Source organism: Numenius arquata, chromosome 2 (assembly GCF_964106895.1).
Source record: "Numenius arquata chromosome 2, bNumArq3.hap1.1, whole genome shotgun sequence".
NCBI lineage: Eukaryota > Metazoa > Chordata > Aves > Charadriiformes > Scolopacidae > Numenius > Numenius arquata.
The window spans coordinates 36,545,570-36,567,609 of NC_133577.1; the positions used below are offsets into that span (position 1 = coordinate 36,545,570).

A 22,040-nucleotide genomic window follows, 5' to 3' on the forward strand; every position below is an offset into this window, starting at 1 on the left:
GCAAGCAAAGGCAAGAAGTTATGCCTTTTGCCTAGCTGACTCATAGAACTTGAGGCTCATTCTTCCTAAAAGTCTGAAAAAATACCAACAGGTTGGAACCATAGACTTGGATCTTTATTCTGTTAAACAGCATTTTGTGTCAGTTGCCAATAATCATGCTTTTTTCTCCTACTACTTTTTAGTACATGAGCTACAACCTGCTGACATCAAAGTCATAGGAGCGCTGGGAGATTCCCTTACTGTGAGTACTGCTGTATTCCCACGTTTAGAATGAGAAGAGCAATTGTTGATTTCTACCTAGATGTGGTCATGTCAGGCGTCATCAGATAGAAAGCAAATTGCTCTGGTTTGGCAAAGCAAAACTCATCTACCTGTGCCCCTTAGCAAAGAAATAGCCTGAAGGGATATGAGTGACACTGGCAATTGTGCAATCCAGTAATGAATAATTCATGCCAGAACAGAAATGGGATCACATTCTCTATTGCACACAGTTTATTCAAGTGTTTTTGAAAAGGGAAATGTCTGCCTTATAGGAATAGTCTTTTCTGACATAAAAACAAGAGCAAGCAATTGGCATTTTTCATGCAATGAGAGATCTTGATGAAAATTCCTATGGAAATAATTGATTGCAGAACAAAGTGCTTCTCACTTAAGATAGTTCTGATACTTCTGTATTTCAGAATTTTGCTTTCAGATGTTGCTTCTTGGGTTAGGCATCTTCCATTTAAAACTCTGATGCATTTTGTGTACCAAGAAATGCAAATTGAAAAGAGTAAGCACAGAAAAGAAAGGGCCCAGAAAAGAATAGTGGGGGATACTGCAGATCTGCACTGAAGTGTTCTAAGAAAAGGTTCCAGGATTGTACTGCACTACAGAATTGTTCTGGCATAGGATAAAAGCAAACATTCGCGTCAACAGTTCCCATGAATTTTAACTCCTGATGCTCATTCTAGCAGCTTCAGCTCTCTTAGACTTTAGTGGGAGTTGAAGGGACTGAAGCCTTTAAATGATCAGGCTCATCTCCAGGCAGGTGTGTGTGTCTTCACCTCCTCATTAGCTCTGAAACTGATTTTGCTTGAGCTGATGTAATCCTCACTTTCCCCCCACCACTGAGCTTTGAGCTTTTCTTAGAAGACCTCAGTAATGACCCTGCAAGTCTTCTTCCTATCCATTGCCATGACTTTTGAAATTAATTGCTTGATTTCCTCCCCCACACCTAGTGCTAGATATGTGCACTAGCACAGATCTCTTTTTTTTTAAATTTTAATTCTTTTAGTACCTGAAATGTCTCGGAGAGCCCTAGTCATAAAGGCCCGACTCTGATGCTGGAGGTCTCTGTCTCAAGAGCTAAGCAAGGCAGTTTTTCATACTGCCATTATTCATGCAGTTTCTATCCGTTGCTGTTGCCACACCAGGGTGTGACTGGGGTTTTTATCAAGGGATTTATTGCTGGGTCGAGGGAGGGCAGAAAAAATGACAGAGTATTTCTCACACACATGTATGTGAGCACACCTGCGCAAGGTGCAGTACAGCCAGCAGGAGTGCACACTTTGTGCTGCCTGAACATCCCCAGCACAGAGGGACTGCAGCAGCAAAGATCTGCCTTGGTCCACTAATGCATTGATTTTCCTCCTGGTATTTCCCACAAGAGTCCTGAATGCAGTTAGTGTTTATGGCTGAATTGATACCATGGCTTTTCGAAGAATACAAAATTAAGTGAAACCACTAAGAAACTATAAAGCTGTGGAAGAACCCTTTTTCATGATTGCTGTCCTGAATGCGAAGCAGGGTGCTGGCCTTGCTAGAGGTACTATCCCAGTACTGTGAGCTACTCAAATTCTTCACAAACTTCTTTGTTGTCATGGCTTTTTTTAATTTATTTTTAAGAGATATTAAAGTTCACGCTGCAGGAAGGCTATTCTCAGTCTAGATGCAGTTGGAGGTTAATGTGTAACATTGAGCAATTTAGTCATGTCACTGGCTAGAACGCATCTGTCTGATTTCCTAGCACCAATGCACAGTGAAATCCATAGATATGCCAACATGCTTATCTGTATTGGCAAAAAAAATCCTGCCTACACCTCGTCAAATCTGTGTGTTAGACAGGCAGACTTGGTCCAGCAGAGGAAAAGTGGATTTTACACGAAAGATTTGTTTTCATGGCAGATTAAAAAGCGGCTCCTACTGATTTATTTACAGCTAAAACTGGCTGGGAATTTTTCATCAGTAGGTTTTTTGGTGTTTTTTTTTCCCCCCTGAGTTATTAAGTCTCTCAAAATCAGCTTTTTTCAGGAAATGCCAGGATGAAGCATTCTCCACCAAAAAAATCCAAATACAAAGCTGTTGATGTTGATCTGGGTTCCCTTGGGCTGCTAAAACAATATTAGAGTAGTAGTTCTAAAGCCTTATGTCCTTGACCTTACAGTCTGATGCATTCTGGCTGGACTACACCTTCTCTGATGCTCCATGGTCTACTGTCTAGATGAGCTGCTTTCATAGGGAAGCCTGTGAATTTGAAGCATGGGAGATGCAGCACAGTGCATGGTGGTGAATAAGGACATGAACCTTTTATGCTAAAACTGGGATATTGCAAAAGCTTGGCTGGATGCAGAGTAAAGTTACCACAATGCTCCAGCACTTCCAAATCACGATGTCTGTCGTACATAAACTTGTAGCACTTTTTTCTTCTACTATTTTATAAATGGTTCTTTCCATCCTTTCCAGACTGCAGTAGGAGCCAATGCAGCTGACCTACAAACAGACTGGAGGGGACTTTCCTGGAGGTGAAAATTCTTAATTTTCTCTTTCTCTACTTTTGTCTGTACACGTAGTTAAAAGTTTGGGTCACCTGGTTGTGTAGTTACATGCTTAAGTATGTAAATGCAGGGGTAGGATATTGAGATCTTGGTAAGGATTGGAGGAGTCAGAACTGGAAGAGAAAGGAAGTGATTCTTTTGGTGGTGGTGGTGTTTGTGTTTGCTCTTGTGGTGGTTTTTTGTTGCTTTTTTTTTTTTAATCAGACCTGATTGCTACAGGTATGGTCCTGTGTGTCTGCTGGTACCATGGATTACTAACATGAGTGAATTCTTTTAGCCTCTTGCTAGTCTCTCTGGGGTTTATTCAAAATACTGCTGTTGCTGTGATTATCTAATGCAGTGTCTAATGCTAGAGAGTCTGAGTGAGTGTGGATTGGCATGAACATGGTGAGAGCACTGCATGCATATTCAATGAAAATGTTCCAAACATCTTTGCTATTGAAAAGTGGACAGAGACAATTCATGCCAGAGTGGGTATGAATCTCAATAGCCATGCTAGAGTGGAAGTAAACTGCCTGCTTTGTATGGGCAGAAGTTATGTTCGATAAGCATGTGCGCATGTATACTCTTTTCTTCATCCTTCCTTACCCCCTTGTATCTGCAGGTATAAATACCTTCAGGGGCGGCTGCCAGAAGTGGTATAAGAATGTATTGGGTATGCATACAGACTAGTCTTGAATGGTAAAGGAAGAGGCTCTTTTCATAATTAACGCTGCAGAATCCCAGATAGGTGGTTAATGAGCATTTAATGCAGTCTCTCTTCCATGCGTAACTGCACACAAATGTGGTTTCAGCAAGGTCACGTGGAGCAAATTTGGTGAGGAAATACGCCTTTCTATGATGGGCATCCCAGCATGTCTACATGAAAAAACATTTCTCCCAGTATGCTTTATTCCCAGTCTGGAGGCATGGCTTCTATTTTAGCTGATGCCCTGCTTGATTTAATGTGAAAAGTCCTTTCAGTACTTTCCCCGAATTCTTGTGGTTTATCTCCTTAGTCCTTTTTGAGGTTAGTCTCTTTGGTTTTTTTTTCCTTCCTGGGCTGCTACAGCAACATATGGTGACAATAAGACAGATGGTTGCAGGATTAACTCTACTTGATGATTTTGTTCTTTCCCTTTGTAGTATTGGAGGTGATGGGACCCTGGAGACCCACACTACTTTACCGAGTGAGTATCCTGGAAAATCAATGTGAGAAAAGCGAAAGACAAGTATTACTCTGAAAGTAGTCTAGGTGGATGCTAGGAAACATGCTTTCCTTGAGAACAGTGGGGGATGCCCATCTATTGTGGATATGAGCAGTTCATGAGAGTCACAGCTGAAACCCAGACTGACCTGACTAGCTGTAAAGTTGATTCAGGCCTTCCACCTCACATGACCTGCATGTGATTGTATTGTCCTTTTGACAGAACTGATTAGGGGTAAATGTGCTGAAGGTGACAGAAGTTCATGGCAGACCTGCTCCTCCCTTATTTCATTTTGTGCCTCCCAGTGACTAACTGTAATGGTTGTGGGCAAATAAAGGGTTATAAAACAATTAGTTTTATAGTCCTCATCTAGTCCATCTAGAGAGGGTTGTTGACAAAGTTATGGTTCATCCTGGTGATTTCAAGTTGCTACTTTGCACTGACAAAAATCTAAAAATACTATGAATTTTTTGTCCTAGTGCTCTGTGTATTTGGTCCCTGTAGTTGCCATAGAAACCATTAAGTGGTCAATGTGACCATAAATTTGAGGGGACTTGGTTCACAATGGTTCATCTATTTGTATATGATCTGTGCTGTGGAGCAGTTTGACAATACCTGACATCATTGGTAATAAAATCTAATATGCTTTGTCTTGTACCATGCACATTGCTGTGTTTGAAGAAAAATAGAAGGCATGTTTCTTTTATGCATTATAAATGAGACTCTATAAAGAGCTTTCAGACAGCACTACATGCACAGTAACAATAACTGTTTTCAGATACGATGCTTCCCCACTGAGGGTTTTGGTGAAATCTAGAAATGTGAATAAAATTCACTTCTCTGCAATAAATATTATTATCTTGATGGGTAGCTGGAGGAGTGGGAGGTAGAGGGCCATATTCAGAGCGTCTGCTCCTAGTATGTGAAGGAAAGTAACTGTGATTACTCTGGCATTCAAATTCAAGACTGGTGAGTTGCCTGGGACCTGCACATCTCCTGGGTTGCCAGACCCTGGCTCCTTAAGGCTATGGAGTGAAATAGTTGCAGTGCTGAAGTTTGGACAATAACTAGAGTTCTCCAAGGCAGGTGTGTCTATAGCTGCTGTAAGGTCACAGTGAATGAGGGGAAAACCTAGGTCCATATTATCATCACTCAGTTGGCTTGTGTTTTTGTGGGAGGCAGCACTGCCGGCTGTACTGTGGATGGTTAAACATTGTATTTTCTCTTTTTAAGATATCTTGAAAAAATTCAATCCGAACCTCTTTGGCTTTTCCACTGGCAGCTCTGAGGAAACAGCTGGATTCAACGTTGCGAAGAAAGGCGCTACAGCACTGTAAGCACAATCGCAACCGAGAAAGGGCGAAGGGGGGAGAACTGATGGACTGGCAGATTAGCTTTGAAGCACGTGTTAATATTGAGTTAATGACCTATTTGTAGTGAGCATGTTTCTGTGATCTGATGCTTTTAATTGTTTTGTTTGGGTTTTTTTTTAATTTTTTAAAATTTCTTTTTCATTCAGAATTTGGGGGTTTTATTTGTGTCTTTTTCTGAATTAGGGACAGAGAGAAAATTCCTTTCTTCTTTTGACTTTTGCCCAGAATTTCTGAGCCAATGCCTTAGTTATGCTTCTTAATCTACCAGTACCTGGTAGAATGCACTAGTGTATTCCACACTGATTCAAGTGCACCCTCAGCAAGTTTGTGGATGACACCAAGCTGAGTGGTGCAGTTGACACACCTGAGGGACAGGATGCCATCCAGAGGGACCTGGACAAGCTTGAAAAGTGGGCCCATGTGAACCTCATGAGATTCAACAAGGCCAAGTACAGGATCCTGCACCTGGGGTCAGGGCAACCCCCAGTATCGATACAGACTAGGGGGTGAAGGCATTGAGAGCAGCCCCGAGGAGAAGGACTTGGGGGTAGTGGTGGATGAAAAGCTGGACGTGAGCCAACAATGTGTGCTTGCAGCCCAGAAAGCCAACCGTATCCTGGGCTGCATCAAAAGAAGGATGGCCAGCAGGTCGAGGGAGGTGATTCTGCCCCTCCGCTCTGCTCTAGTTGAGACCCTACCTGGAATATTGCAGCCAGCTCTGGTGCCCTCAGCACAGGAAAGACATGGACCTGTTGGAGTGAGTCCAGAGGAGGACCACAAAAGTGTTCAGAGAAATGAAGCACCTCTCCTATCAGGAAAGGCTGAGAGAGTTGGGGTTGTTCAGCCTGGAGAAGAGAAGGCTCCAGGGAGACCTCATTGTGACCTTTCATTATTTAAAGGGTGCCTACAGGAAAGATGGGGACAAAATTTTTAGCAGGGGCTGTTGCAATAAGACAAGGCGTAATGGTTTTAAACTAAAAGAGGGAAGATTTAGACTAGATAAAAGGAAGAATTTTTTTACAATAAGGGTGGTGAAACACTGGCACAGGTTACCCAGAGAGAAGATCAATGCCCCATCCCTGGAAACAATCAAGGTCAGGCTGGACAGGGCTCTGAGCAACTTGGTCTAGTTGAAGATGCCCCTGCTTATTGCAGGGGAGGTTGGACTAGATGGCCTTTTAAAGGTCTCTTCCAACTCAAACTATTCTATGATTCCACCTTTTCCTGCCCAGCCTTCAGTATGCAGGTCCCTGATTCACTGTCAAGCCATGTCTGTAATGAGAAAAAAAATCATGAACATCTCATTTATTTCTTGATTTCTGGGAAATGTTCCTTAGACTAACAAATAGAAGCCCACCGCTACCCTAATGACATTAAAAACTATCCATATTTGCAGTGCAAAGAAAAAGAACAGAAAGAGCAGCTGGGAATTAATTCCTTTCTCCTCCTGAAGAAAAACTCTACTAGTCTATTACAAACTCTTATACGTTTTTGTACTTACTGTATACACTGTCCCTGTTCTATGGATAATTGTGGGATTTGCTTCCAAGACTTTGTGACATCTTTAACAGTCATTAAATTTACTGCAAGGGAGTTTCAGGATAGCTAGCAAAGCCCGTGTAGCTACTAAATACTGCATGGGTGCCCTGTCAAAGACTGAAGGTGATCAGTACGGTTGTGGGAGGGCAAATAATGTAACCGCATTTGTGTAGCTGCTGGAGAGAGGCAGGGCTTATTATCTCAAGCACAGATTCATGCTAGTATATCAGGAGCTCAAGTTTCCAGCTGGTGTGTCAGCATGGTTTGTGCTTCACCCTGTGGATGTTGCATCCTGCCCAGAGCTGGACTGGGACTCTCCAGCCTGGCAGTTCCACAGTGTAAGCAATATGTTCCAGCCATAAGATGAACCATAAGAGTTTAAGGCCAGCTCAGGAATGCTGGTTAGGTGCCCAGCTTCTGTGTAAGCACCAAACTCCCCCGCTAGATTTTGAAAGGGGTTATGCAATTAAATGTCTCTGTGCATTTGGGCATTAGTGCTTTTCTCCAAACAAAATACGCTTAAGACAACTCTGAGATGGGAAGAATTCATCCCAGTTGCCAGCCACTTGGCAGCCATCCTAGCTGAAGCCCTTTCAGATCAGATAATTCACTTGTCCAACTGCTGCTATCTTGGTCCTTCTATGTTTGTTCATCCTTTTGAGGCATTACTTTTCTTATACTCATTTCTGCTGATCCTGGGATTTCCTGAAATGAGGAGTGGGAAATCAAGAAGATGATGTGCTTTCAGAACACGCATCTAAAATGCTTCTGTCCTCTTTCTACAGCAATATGACAGCCCAAGCACATGAACTGGTGGAGCTAATGAGAAGAAGCTCGGTAAGTGGGGTTTTGGCCACCCTTCAGTGCTCCTGTGGTCTCTGGGAGATGACTTTAATTGATGGGGTGCTTGAGTAGAGTGCTTTACTGATGGAAGAAAAATCAGTGTCCTTGTCTTTGGTGTGCTTTCCAAGGTGAATGCATCAGGGATTAGTCTTTAGGAGATGAAAATTTACCTATGCAAATCCATGCAGGTAAGGTGCAAGGCACACAAGGCAGAGACTAATGTAGGGTGCAGTGTAGTCAGGAGCTGTAAGGATGGTAGTGACGAAGAAGAGAGATCTGAAGGCTCTGGGGAGATCACAGGACTGCTTAGTTGAACAGCAGCATTCAAAGTGGAGGTCATAAAGGCTGAGTGTAAAATCGCTGGAGCAGGCACCTAGTGATGAACATGAATCACGCTATTTACTCTTGGGTCTGGGAAATGGCAGTACTGGGAAGGGGGACAGCTGAAGTCTTCCCGGGAGAATAGGCCCTCTGAAACTCTGCTTCTGAACATGCAAGTGATTAATCAGTGGCTAGAAACCTCAGGGCTGGGTGAATCCCTGTCATGCCGCAAGCCTTTAGGGAATTACTAGTGGATCTAGCACTGTGGACCAGCCTGCTGTGCCAGCTCCACTGAGGGCTATGAAGGGCACCAAAAGGGTGACTCGCTTTTAATTCAGTGGCTGCATCTGCGGTTTGGGGTGGTGGGAGGAAATCTGGGAGAAAAACAAGGCTTCCCTGCTCCAAGTATTGGCTGAATTTGAGTGGATGACTGCCTGGGTGTGAGCTGTTGGTTCAGGGAGAGCACCCTGTAAGGGAATGGGAGTGCCTGGTGCTCCTTGGCTCAGGGTGAATGGGAAAGGAAGGTACTGAATAAGCAGGATTTGTCAAAGCATGTGTCTCTGTGCCAGCATTCTTGATGGATGCTGCACGCTAGTCCCACTGTCAGTTACTCTGCATTACTGATTGTTTGGCAGAGTGAAGGGAGCTGGCATGGCTCTTCAATAAAAGAGTACATGGCTCTAGAGCTTTGTTTTATTCACTCCTTTTTATGTGTCTTTAAAAAAGAGGAGGGGGGAAGTCCCTGCCACACTTTGCCTCTTCATGAAAGGCTTTCCGAGAAAAGTGCTGGTTAAGGAGGAGAATTCAGACCTGTGGGTGATTCCCAGGCCCTTTCTCTATTTGTGGGATCCTTTCGCAGATGTTTGTTATGTAAATGCACTACACTAAAAATAGTTGCCTTTGATTCCTTTCTTTGTACTGAACGTTACAAAATGTTTTGATGAGATCCAGCTCTCAGCAGTGCCTATTGTTAGCTTGCAGTGACGTGGATGCTGCAGCTGCCCTTATATGAGCTCAGTGAAGTCACCAGCCTCCTGGACTCTTCTATTTTAATCCAGCTGTCTGTTCCCTGGGGCACCCCTCGCCCCTCCTGGCTGTGGGGTAATACTTGCCCAGCTAGCAGGGATCCCCAGCAGCTCCAGTTCCACAGCTCCCTGAGTCACTCCAGCATCCACTCCCTCCATCTCTTCATCCCCGCTCTGCCTGCAGCATTCAGATTTGCCACAGCTGGCAAATCTCTCCTGTCCATCCCTCTCCTGCAGCTAACATTCATTTAGGCACGTTTGCTGCCACAGACACGCTTCTATGCTCGGCTACCCTGTCAGATCTTGTCTGCTGAAGGGGATTTCCTTATGAAAGCCAGGGTGAATTGCAGCTCACATTTTCTCCCTGGACAGATGCTTTTCTTCTGCCATCTTAATTCAGCATGCCTCCTTTCTCTGTTCTGCCGTGCCGTCTGTACCCTGTTTAGCCCCACTTGTGAATGTTACCTCTGCATGCCTAAGCAATGAATGCTGCAATCTGTTTATTTTATGTGCCACTAGAAAATTAATTTCAAGGAAGATTGGAAGCTGATTACTGTCCTCGTTGGAGGCAACGACCTATGCCAGTACTGCTTGGACAAGGTTTGTATCTCTGAATTAGGCATGCTCATCCAGGCACTTGGCAAGTCACCAGCCCTGGAAATTTAACCTTTCTCTCTCCTAGTGAGCCAAAGCTACTCTTTGTTTAAAAACCACTTAGAAGTCCTGTTCCTTTCATCTGTACTGTATCAGAAACAAGTGCACAGCTTTTAATTTGGGGCACTGTAGCTCTGGAGTAATGCATTATTTAAGAGCCAGCAAACTGCCCCATATTGAACAAAACACCAAGGATAAACTGAAGAGCTCTGCCAGCTTAACTGGACCGGGCAATCAATATAGTGGGGTGCCATAGGCATGTTGTTATGGGGACGCAAGTGAAGTTTTATTCTGGAAAGCGTCTCCATGCAAAAATTACTGAGGATGCCTGATTCTTGCTTCAGTATGACACCAAAAGAAATAACATCAGTTTATAGTGAAAGAGATGTCTTTTATCTAGTTGTCAGTGGTCATCACCTCTGAAAAGGTTCCTGTGGCACACACTGGGGATCTGGACCCCAGCTTGTTGGAGTGACTGAGGACCGTTCTCTCAGTTTTGCTGCTGCCTGGAGCATTTGCCCCAACAGCTACATGTCTATAACTACATTCACAAAATCATTTTGCCTGTGGGTTTTGTGGGGCCTGACTGCCTCCATATTAATTTCCCTAGATAGGCAGTTTAAAAAAAAAAAAAATAAAAAATAGTACGGTTCTGTTTATAAGGCAAACTAGTCTGATCTGGGTCCCATAAAAGACAACATGAAATCCAAAGATGTGATTTATGTAGTCATTCATCAGGCAAAGACTCTGCCAAGAGCAACTATATACCTCAGGGTTTTCTATAGAGATTAAGGGAATATATTAGTGACATAGAAACAAAAGCACTATATAACCTGTGTGCATGTGGCAATAAAGCTCTTGATCTGAAAATGTATCTGTCAACAGAGGCAAAAAGGACCATTGAGTCAGTATGTCTTCTCATGGACTACCTTGCAACTAGGGAGTCTATGGACTCCTTTGCTCAGGCAAAACAGTTAAACTTCTTGGTTCCTGAAAGAAGACTGATCCAATTTTATTTTCTTTTTAATTACACAGGAAACCTATTCAGTGCAAAAGTATGTAAAGCACCTTCAGGATGCTCTGGATATTTTCTATAAGGAGGTAAGCTTTTAAGATATCGTAGCAAGCTATGTTCATGGCAAGCACACTGATGTTTTTCTCACCTCTGATAGACTGTCAGCGATTATGTTTCATACAAGGTCATCTTCCAAATAGCCGGAGTCAGACTAATCCTCAGCGCTGTATTTCAACCACTGTATTAAATAACACCCTGAGAAAGTGGGCTGTAGTTTCAGGAAGATTGTGTGTTTCATAGCATTTTTGCTGTGGAGCAAACATAGCATGACCCTACTGCCAGTTTTGATGGCTAAACCAACTGTACAAAGTTTCGTTTACCCTCGAGAAAATGGAAATGCCCCAGGGAGTGAAGCAGCATTTCAGCTGGTTTGTACTAGCTGCCGGGAATTTTTTGGCTGACATCCACTGTATGTCTCCCTCCCCCTCCCTTTGTACATAATCCTTGCACATGCCACTGGTTGCAGTCAGTGCAGTTTGCACTGACTCCCTGACCTACGGATGGCACTTCTTTCTCACTTTGTAGTGGTATCACGTTCTGTGATTTGGTATGTCTGTTTATTATAATCCCTGCAGCTCCCAAGAGTCTTTGTCAACGTGGTGGAGATACTAGAGATTTCTGGGCTGCGTCAGGTTGCAGCAAGCTCTTCAGAGTGCGCTTTGACAGCAAAGTAAGTGAGCAAAAAAGGTCTTTGCCTTTAAAGTGCTATTTCTTTGAATCAATCTAAATTGCTTCTACAGGAGGACATCCACACTGAGCTTTCCAAACTACTTTCATTGCTGCCTTTACTTGATGCATTAGTTCCCATCAATTTTCTACTGCTTCTTCCAATACTTCAGCTAAAAGGCACGCACCTGTAGATAGCAGAGTTGTCGCTTTCCTTCTCAGCTCTAAGGTGGCACATCACAGCACAAGTCACCATATAATTGCTGTACTACTGAACTTCAAAGCCTTTTTTTGCCCAGCCGTTCACTGCTCAGCAGTGCTGGCTGACATCCCTGATGCCTCTCTTTGTATTCAGTGGTGCATTACCTATGGCGCAGGCTGGGCTGGGTACAGCAGAGTGCACAACCAGGAACTGCTTTTCACACCTAATGGAGAAGACTAAAGTCCTAACTCAAAGAAGATTGAGGGACTTCCTTTAGAAAGGAGCAGTGCCTTTACAAGAGTCAGCGTGGACATGAAAAGGCTCTTTAGTCTAATGGAGAAAAGTATAACAAAGACCAGTGATCGGAGGCTGATGCCTAATGAATTCAAATGAAGTTAGATACAGATTTTTAATAATAGAAGCAATTAACCACTGGAACACACCAGAAGGGAAAATAGTGAATTGACTGTATTGCTTGATGTCTTCGTATTCATTCCAGGCACATTCTTACAGGATGCATTTCAGTGAAGCACAAGTTATTACCCCTCTATGTGGGGGTAACAGAATGAAACACAGTTGTCTGAAGAGTCCAATTACATGAACAGTTTTCTGTCTTTAAACCCCCAGATTTCTGGAACTGGTGTAAGCCTATATGTAGGGTTTTTTTTTAAATTTTAACACGTGATTTCCTGCTAATGTGTAGCATACTAAACACTTCTGTGTCTGACTCAAGAGTTGTGGATCCTGTAGCTCTTACTGACTGTGACAGGTGTTCACTTCGAAAGCTAAGTCAATAGGGATTTTTTTTTTTCTGAAATATTTGTCTACCTCTAAGCCAACAAGGTGGCTCTCATTCTGCATGTGATCTTTGAACACTTATCCCAAGCTTCTTGAAGCAGACACACATTACTGAAGAATTGCATAGGCTATTTCAGATTGGCTTTTAATTCTAATATTTCTTTTGTTGAAGGAATGCTTGCCCATGTTTCTTAAACCCTGAGGAAAACTCTTCTGAACTAGAAGAAATTGAGAGAGTTAACAGAGATTTTCAGGTAATACCTTGATTCTGTAACTGGTCATCTTCAGTTGTGTCTCTCTTGATACCACTTCCCTTCCTCTCATGCATATCCTCAGCAGGACAGAGAGGGATGACTGGGAAACAGCTTGGCTACTCTAACTAACCCCCTACCCAGCTAACCCAGCTAATTAGCAGCACTGCAAGTCTTTCCACACTGCCTATAATTTGACGTGAGCTGGAGGCAGATTGAGCTTGGATCTGCTTCCAGTTGCTGTTTCAACAGCTGAAAAGGAGTTACTGGTGATGGCTCTTTTGTTGATATGTGTTTGCCCATTATGAATCTAACAAACAGCTGACATGAATTAACATGTCACTGTAAGGGTGACAAATTACCTTGCATCATCTGTTTTGTGGTAACTCTTAGCAGAGAAAATGAACTAAACCAACCTGATATTCCTTTATTTTACTATGATAGCATGCACACAGATAGCTTACTGTGGGTCAGCTTGCTATCTGAGAGTAACTTTTCATAGCCTCAAGCATAAGATTCACTCAAATTTAACAAAGGCTATAAATAGCTATTGGAGCAGAGGGTTTTTCCATCATTATTCCTATGAATACAGGAATTGCTGTATCACTTCGCGTTATGTTCTCCAGTCCTCCATTCTGTCCCTGGCAGTGGGTGTTGTCTAATGAATCTAACAAAGCTCAAGAAATCCATCTTGGCGAATACTTGTATAAACCTATCCAGGGGGTGTCTTCCTTAACTAAGGAAGCAGGGTTAGGAATGTTTTGAGATATGACCAGGAGCCGTAGAATTTATACCCATAAGATGGCAAGTAACAATGAGATGTTTTTATTATCTGTATGAATGTCCATTGCCATAGTTTTCAAAAGTGGCAGGTGATTTTTCAATGCTTAGGTTTGATTTTACTTCAAGCGCACCTCTCCGAAAAGTCAAGCACACTCCAGTCTCAAGCTGGCCTTCCGGACTCATTTGTCACTTCTAAAAATTTTGGCCTTATGCCTTTTTTCTTTTTTTTTTTTTAATTCTCTGTAAATTTGAATCTCGTTGTGATTATGCAGCACTGATTTCTATAAGTAAGGTATGAACTTTTTTTTTTTTTTTTTAATTAAGCAATTTTACATTTCAGTTTATACTAGCTTTTTCCTCATTAAAATTTTCCTCATTAAAATCTCTTCATGAACCAAATCATTTTCTTAGCCATTCTCTGGACTACTTTAAACTATTCAGCTGGATTTATGCTAATACTTTATGGCTTCCTACATTGAAGAAAGTGTAATATGCATGTTTTTGATAGCTGACAAATGTTAGATGAACCTTGTAAGTAACTCTTCTGTTTCCAACCACGCAACTCCATACAGGCTGAAGCCTTACAGCTGATCAACAGCGGTCGGTACGAGGAGCGTGAGGACTTCACAGTTGTCACACAGCCATTTTTCCGAAACACCTTGTTGCCCCTCAATAGCGTGAGTCCTGTTTTTCTTTCCCGTTACACGAGGACCAGTATCTTGATTTTCCCAAGTCTGTAAAATCCATGCCACAAGGACTGTGTGTTCTTCTCTTTGCATGGTCTAGCGGCACAGGGTGGAACCTGCAAAGAGTGACAGAGGAGAAGACAGGAAAGACTCAAAATGGCTTTAGGAAACACTCATAGTGTGCACACATTAAACCTAAGCACCCTCTGGCTTCCTCTAAACTGCGTGTCGCTTCCCCTGTTGGGGGCTTGGTTGGCATTCACCACAACTCTCTTCTGATCTAGGTTATGGAATATGTTCAGGTTTCCTTTACTCAGAGATCAGCGCTTGCATGCTTGGCTCATCCCAGCCTGGAGACAGGAAGCAGCCTTTGAAACCAAACACTGATTTTCCTTCTTTTCTCCAGCCTTAGCATTATGTAGGCTGTGTAGTTAGGGATACAAATATTTAGCAGGAATCCTAGTCAAAACCACCCAGTTTTCTGTAATATTGATACTTTTGTCATATCATCTCCATTTTGTTCTGGCAGCCTTCAAGTCCAAAGAGTGGTGACTGTACAGGTAGTGATAAGGCAGATTCTTCCTCAGCCATTTGTCGCAGCCTGATAAGCCCACAATTTTTAATGTTGCCTGAAATTCAGCACAAATTTCAACACCCGAAAGGTTTTAAGTCTGAGTTATGGAAGTTTAATAATAAGAATAAGCAGTTTTCTATCAGTTCTATACAAGGTGGAGTGTGGGTCAATGGCCATGTCCATGTAAGAGCTGTGACTGTTGGTTTAATGTTAAGTTTAGGTTTGTTATGAAAATCGTTGTGTGAAGCTGAGTAGGCTGCAGTAGACAGAAGGTCTCAAGATCCAGTAATCAGCCCACAGTTAGGAGTACCTAAGTTTATCTGCAGTGTCAAAATATAAGCATATTGCCTGTAGAAAGATACCAAAATTGTGAAGGGGGTATGCCAAGTACAGTGCACTATTAGATATAATATGTCAGGTCTCAAAGGTTGAAATGTGCTGATAAATACATTTTTGCTTTTATCACAGAACGGCAAGCCAGATCTGAGTTTCTTTGCTGCAGACTGCTTTCATTTCAGTGAAAGAGGCTATGCTGAGATGGCCATGGCTCTCTGGAATAATATGGTAAGGTGTTACGACCGAGATCCGTATGTGTTTGTGGTAGTAGTCCCTACAAAAGATCATGAGAAAGGTGTCTGAAACAAAACAGTAAGCAAGAAATAGAACTCATATCTTAACAAAAGGGGGGCTGCTCAACTCTGAGACCCTTCTCAGTCTGCATCGCTTAGAAAACGATCCAAAGCAATCATGTTGCATAAAGAAGTGTAAGTCTTTGCTCATTCAAAAAGAGAAATCCTGGCAGTCTTAATGTAATAAAATTTTCCCCTTTCCTTTGGTAAATAACTTGCATTAAAGTAAATAATAAGTCTAGTTAAGCATTCACTCCTGTAGGTTTCCTGAAAATGTGTGTTCAATGAGTTTACCCTTCTTCAGTGATTTCTGCTACATTTATTAGGAAAACATACATGTGATTGAATTGTTGCTGCCGTTAATAGTGTGGACATGTTTTACCACCCACTCTAGAATCTGAAGCAATTCTAGTAGAGTCACTGAAACTGCTGGGAGGCTGAAATCACACCTATGATGCCTCTGCTTGCAGTCACATTCCTTCTGTCATTTTGGGGGAAGTGGTAGCTTTTGAATAGTGCTGGAAGAGTGTGTAAGAGGCACATGCTGCACTTGATGACTCCAAGGTCACAGCAGCTTTCAGAACCATGATACTTCCCATGGTGGAAGGACAACTACAGCATTTTCATGCCACAGCAACGTTTCCTTCTCTTGTCTCATAAACACCAGTACCCAAACACATTGTGGTAGCAGAAATCCCGTGTCCTGGTTTGTACAAGAAACCAGCATAAATGGAGAGGAGTTTCTTTTGAGTTTAAGTAAAAGTTTGAGCAAGATAAGAAACTTACAGGATACCCCAGAATTAAATTGAACACAAGGACTGGGAAATGCAGGGCAGAAATTTGTGCAGTTGCCCAATATAACCTATGAGCTGTAGGCCCAGGGTTATAGAAAGCAGTAGACATGCTCTGACTAATTAATTTCTCCATGCACAGCAAACCTGCATGTTTTCCATCAGGCTTCACCATCTGAGACTCCAGATGACAGCAGTCTGGTAGGGTTCATTGTGCAGTAGCTCGAACAGGGCCAATAGTGGCCCAGAAACCCCAGGCAAATGTAGAAAACATTCAAATGGAGCATGGCTGCAGGTTTCAAGAAGAAAAAGAGACAGTACCTGGACATATGGTAGCCTTAAATTGGGTTCCTGTTACCACGTGGTGTTCCTATTGGCCATTACTCATTCCTGAATCACCATCAGTCCTTTTTCTATGCCACTGGAGTTTTATTCTGTCCAGACTGTCACTCATTTCCTACGCGTGTAAGGATATTGACACAAAGCTTCTACTAGGGTGGTGAGGATCAGATTCTTACTCATGCAAAGTGCAACTATTCCCTTCTGTAGAGATCTGTCAGTCTATGCCAACTGAAGATTTTACTGTTTACTATTTAAATCTAGTTCTTGTAACACATTCCTGCTTTTCACTCACAGTCCATGTATGGTGAGGCTGTGTGAGCTTACTGTAAGGCTGTATTGTTTCCCTGTTCCCTGAAAAGCTCAGCAGGCTGTAGGCTTATGGCCAAATGACATGGATTCTTGTCAGTACACAGAAAGGGCCAGACTGTGCCTGGCCACTGTGGGAGTATGCAGGGATGGGGATGGCATAAGGAGCCTCTCCCTCACCATGATGTTCTTTGCCCTTTTTGCTTCATGCAAAGCAAAGCATATGCTTGCTTTCTGAAGTCAGAAAGCCAGTCTTAAGGGGCCCCCACTGGTCCAAAATCCACCTCATTGATCCTTTGGCCCAGGAGAAGAGCACATGGATAGTGTGTTTAGCCTGTGTTCTGCCTCCGTGTTTGCCATATGCTCTAGGGGAGCTGTGTGTTTCTTCCAGAAGTTGCCCTGTATATTCACAGACATGAGGATACTGTCATCATCAAAGATCAGGAGCTAATGCTTCTGAGGCACAGATCGCGTAGAGATGAAGCAAATACGGCTGGCTACAGAATTTTGCACCTTATCATCCTTTGTCTGGGCTCTGCGCCAGACTGCTTACCAAGTACCCTGGCAAGGGAAGTATTACAATTATCTACAAATAACCAGTTGTAGAGCAGACAGAATGCTAGAGGATATGAGCCACACATCTTACAAATAACCACATCAGAATTGCAGTTGTTCCCTTTAAGATGCAATAAAACTACCAAATTCAGCCTTCACAACATTAACTGGTGGGCAGGCCAAATAATTAGGACTCTTATAGGAGTCCAGCAGGACCCCATGACAATCAGCAAAACTTCGCATTCTGTTTTGCTTCTCATCTTCTCTCCGCTTGTTAGCTTTCTTCCCTTCCCTAATCACATTTTGCTGTTGTTCATCTCTCTTTTCATTTTTCAGTCTCTACTTCCTTTTTTTCCCTCCTTTATAATTTTTCTTTCACTGAACTAGAGGCAGAGAGACTATTCCCAGTATTTCCACATGCGAATCTCATGAATAGAATTTATTTTGTCCGTGTTATGTTGGGCTTGTTGTGGTATTGTTTCTCTCCAACATACAGCTGACACTTTAATCACCTGAGGACGGTAAATGCACATATAGACAATAGCAGAAGCACTAGCATTCCTCTGTGCTGTATTCCCAGAAGTGCTGGATGACAACTCTGCAGTTCTCTAGGGGCCAGTCCTGAAGTCATTACTTCAGGCATGTCCATACACAGTTGTAAACACTTCAGTTAACATGACTGAGCAAGTCTCTACTCGTTAGCTTAACTATGGTAACCGATGGTATGTGCACTCCTAGCCAACCACAAATGCTATGCCATTAACCTGGACATATTTTATTTTGAGTTTGAAATGGACTCAGGGGCTATTGCAACTTAGCTGACAACTGATAATATAAAAGGCTCTATTTAACTCACTTCTTGCAATCTTGTGAACCTAGCCTCGGCTAAAACTCCCAGGGAATTGCTTGTTGGAGTGAAGGTTGCAAAGGTTGTCATCATCTCATCCTGTCTCTAACTCTACATCATTTCTGAAGTCACTTCCATCACTGTGACACCTAAGCATCTTTCTTTCAGTAACGTGCTAAGTTAACATGACTAACATCTGTCATGCAGGTTTTTTTTCTATGTGGTTTATAATGTCATTTGAGATGGTAAGTGGGAGAACTGGGTGTGTAGTGAACCATTTTGTTTTAGCAGAATATTCAAAGTATGCGGTATTCAGAGTTATTTTCTCCTCCACTCAGTGCAAAAGGAGGAAAGGCTTCTCCTGTTCTTGTTTCCTAAGGGAGTTTTTCTGCAGACAGTACAACAGATTCTCAATGTCTTCAGTTCATGAGTGTTAAAATGTTAGGAAACTTTCCTGTGATGTACCTTCTACATTTCTTCATTGGTCCAAGCACCAAAAAATTGGATAAAAAGTTGTAACCACCCAAGTCAGGAGAGTCCGAGGAGGGAAGAAATCATCATTGTGCTTACTATTGCTTTTCTCTTCTTCAGTTGGAGCCAGTTGGTGAAAAGCAGACTTACAACAACTTTACCCATGACAGATCAAAACTCAAGTGTCCAAACCCAGTAAGTAAAGGCCAAGATGTCCATACTCTCCACTAAACACTTTCATTTTTCTCTTTCTTGTTGGTCTTTAAAAGAATATCTTTGTGAAGGCTTTAAATAGCTAAAATATACTGCTGTTGTGTTATGCACTTAAAACTTAATGCAAAAAATAATTATCCTCACTGAAGCAGAAAGCCTCTCATTCAAGCTAGTTTTAATAAGTCTACGTATTTCCATTTGGTTGTCTGCAGCAAACAAATTTGGAAATGATGCCATGACTCCCGATTTTGAGAGGGCTCAGTCTTTTGTTCTAAGGAACTTTCAGGCAATAGGGCCAGAAATAGATTGAGCTAAGACAGAGAGAAGGCAGAAGCAGCTGATAGTCTGCCTAAAGATTGACTCTGGGAATGAGTGATGGCTTATGGACTGAATGCTGCCTGTTGAGTGGTCTATGGTCAGTAAAACCTTTACTCTACCTTTGTAGGAAAAACGCTTTCTTTCCACGCTGAGAAATAGTGGATTCCGAAGTTCAGTTCTCAACTTGGAGAAAACCAAACCTTCAGTCCCCTACTGGACTGTCATTGTGGCTGCAGTAGCTGGAGTCCTGGTGGGTTCTTTATTCATCTGGCTTGTGTCAGGAAGAAGAATCAAGAGGCACCAACATGAGACTGACACAGAAAAGAACACTAAAATGACAACTTTTTAAAGCAAGTGGAACAAACATCTGTCTCTGCTGAGGCTGCTCTCTGGTGTGATGCAGAGAGCAGCAGAATAAAAAAAAAAACCTGTTGGATATAAATGAAGCTTCTTGGTTAGCCAGGGATTTTAGGCCCAATAATCTTAATCAGAAATGTACTGTAGAGTTAACTTCTGCAGATCAGTCAAGCAGAGGATGAAGTCTAAAGTGCTAAAGCTTTTTCATTCTGGGATGCAATTCTCCATTTTGTGAAAATTACTCAGGATGTCAATTGCTTGCATGAAGTGAGAAAACTCGTTCATGTGTCTTGGTACCTTAATTGTGCATCTGCCCTTTTTTCTTATAAAACTGTATATAAAATGTTAGCTGCATGTCCATGATGTGACCTGGTATTCCTCAATAGCAAGGTAAGTGAGATAAAACAAGAAAAGCCGCAATTTCACGTTAGATTTCAACAAGACCACTGAGTTGAGGATGCTAAGGTCATTATACACAAGCAAGTACAATGACATGGAAATATCTCTAAGCTAACTTCTGAACAACCCAGACCATCCATCTGGCATTCCTGGTGCAGTGCTAGGCAGCACAGCTGGAATAACTGTGCCCTCTCTACTGACTTGGACTCCAGGCTCCATCTGTCTGGGACTGGATGTGGAGTTGGGCCATGCACATCGCTTCTCCTCCAGGACTAAATCACCTGGGGACAGTCCCATACCCTCCTGCCCACCACTGTACATCAGCTGGTTCCAGAATGATTCTTCCTGTGAAGAAGGAATTTCCTCACTAGCACGCAGTATGGGGTCTAACCAAAAATGAGGTACCTGATTGGCAACCTAGCCTGGCTAAACCCTTCTCACAGAACCTGTGGCATGTTCAGGTCTCCCAGACTGGAGTCTCCATGGCTGCTCTCCAAGGAAGAACTTGCAAAGTTTTTTTTAAATTCTGATCAGGAGTTCAGAGGCAACTGGAATCTAGACATTCCCTGTTTTATACTTACAGGTCAATTCATAGAATCTACTAGTACAGAAGATACTTCATCGATTCCCTGTGATCTTGTTTTTCAATATCTTTATTTCCTATGTCAAATACTTCAAATTTTGATTTTACTGAAGCCAAAACCATGGTTTGCAGTGCTGTGATGTTGGGGTTTTTTTGGTGAGATGTACTACATTTCCACTCCAGAAATGCAAATAAGCAAAAAATTAAAATGTTTCAGGGAAGAAAGTGTTCTGGGGTTCCTAAATCTATTCATTATGCACACAGAAGTTATTCAGACTCCTCCTTTCTCCACTTCACTCATTGTTCTTGCTAAGATAAAAAGAGGTGGGTAAAATACAAGTTGTATAGTGAGGTTTCAGGGGCTGTACCTCCACTCACCTCTCCCTTTGAGTGCAGATCAAAGTTGGGCTATTATTAGTAGAACTTTTATTTACCTAAGTCTTATCCACATGTATGTCTGGGAGCTCTACATGCAGCCCTGAGTGGGGATATACTTGGAATGCAAAACAGTAGCACCTGCATCTTGTTTCACTGCAGCACAAGCATCTCTGCTGCTCTTCCTGTCCATGTCTTCACTGTGAGGCATTAACTATCTACCTGATATCCCAACTGCTGGTATTTATTTAGCTCAGTAAATGGAAGCAAACACAGCCTCAAACCTGCAATGCAGGAGACAAGATTTACTGTACTCCAGTCCATTCCATGGCACCTTCACCCCAGACACAGTGGAAAGTATAAGCCTCACAAGTGAGAAACCTGAGCAAATATCCCAGTGGATCATGAAGGCTACAATCTCCTCTCATCCCTGAATGTTGTTCTTGTGAGTCCTCTTCCCTCCTGGGAGCGTGGATAGCCACTGCTCATACAGCCCTTGGCTTGGGAGGGAGTAAAAAGATACAGTTCTCTGCAGAACCTCTCATCGGTACTAGGTATTTCAAAGGAAACTCAAATCAGTAGTACAAGTTGATTTACCTTTCTAAATCATGTGTGCATGCCGGAAGTGGTGGTGGGGGGTGTCCTAAAGCATGAGCTACAAAATACTGCAGTTTCCCACATCAGGTTTGTTCTGCCTAGAGATGGGTACAAGTGCATCTTGAGTTTCATGCTGGTGCCCTCTGCTAGAATAACTAGACATCCCCTTTCCTCACTTAGAAAACTAAATTTTGTTCCGAGCTTCTGAAAGCCAAAACATAAGAGGTGCAGCCTTTAGTGAGAAAGTCTCATAGTGAGACTTTCCCACTAGTTTCTGTAGCTGTGATGTAGCTCTACTGCACTATTACAGCAGGAGCATATAGGAGCTAGAGCATGAACTCACAGACTTCTTATTTAATCTATGGAAGTATCTTCTGGCATCTTTCTTGTGTAGACTGAAGTATGTGGTGAACTGCATTGACATTTAAAAAAAACATCAAGAATCATGAAGTTTGCAGCTGTTA

At 42.5% G+C, this 22,040-nt stretch overlaps 1 protein-coding gene across 1 annotated transcript in view; it reads left to right on the forward strand.

Annotated features, from left to right (window-relative positions):
* PLB1 (phospholipase B1) overlaps positions 1-20,823 on the forward strand; it is an 84,387-nt gene extending 63,564 nt beyond the window's left edge. Inside the window, exons 46-58 of the mRNA XM_074168873.1 lie at positions 183-241; positions 2,725-2,783; positions 3,942-3,985; positions 5,237-5,336; positions 7,701-7,752; positions 9,624-9,704; positions 10,794-10,859; positions 11,409-11,503; positions 12,672-12,753; positions 14,106-14,210; positions 15,262-15,357; positions 18,855-18,929; positions 19,393-20,823. Coding sequence (XP_074024974.1) covers positions 183-241; positions 2,725-2,783; positions 3,942-3,985; positions 5,237-5,336; positions 7,701-7,752; positions 9,624-9,704; positions 10,794-10,859; positions 11,409-11,503; positions 12,672-12,753; positions 14,106-14,210; positions 15,262-15,357; positions 18,855-18,929; positions 19,393-19,614 — 1,136 coding nt within the window. The 3' untranslated portion in view covers positions 19,615-20,823. The remainder of the gene's footprint in view (positions 1-182; positions 242-2,724; positions 2,784-3,941; positions 3,986-5,236; positions 5,337-7,700; positions 7,753-9,623; positions 9,705-10,793; positions 10,860-11,408; positions 11,504-12,671; positions 12,754-14,105; positions 14,211-15,261; positions 15,358-18,854; positions 18,930-19,392) is intronic.
* Positions 20,824-22,040: the final 1,217 nt, after the last annotated feature.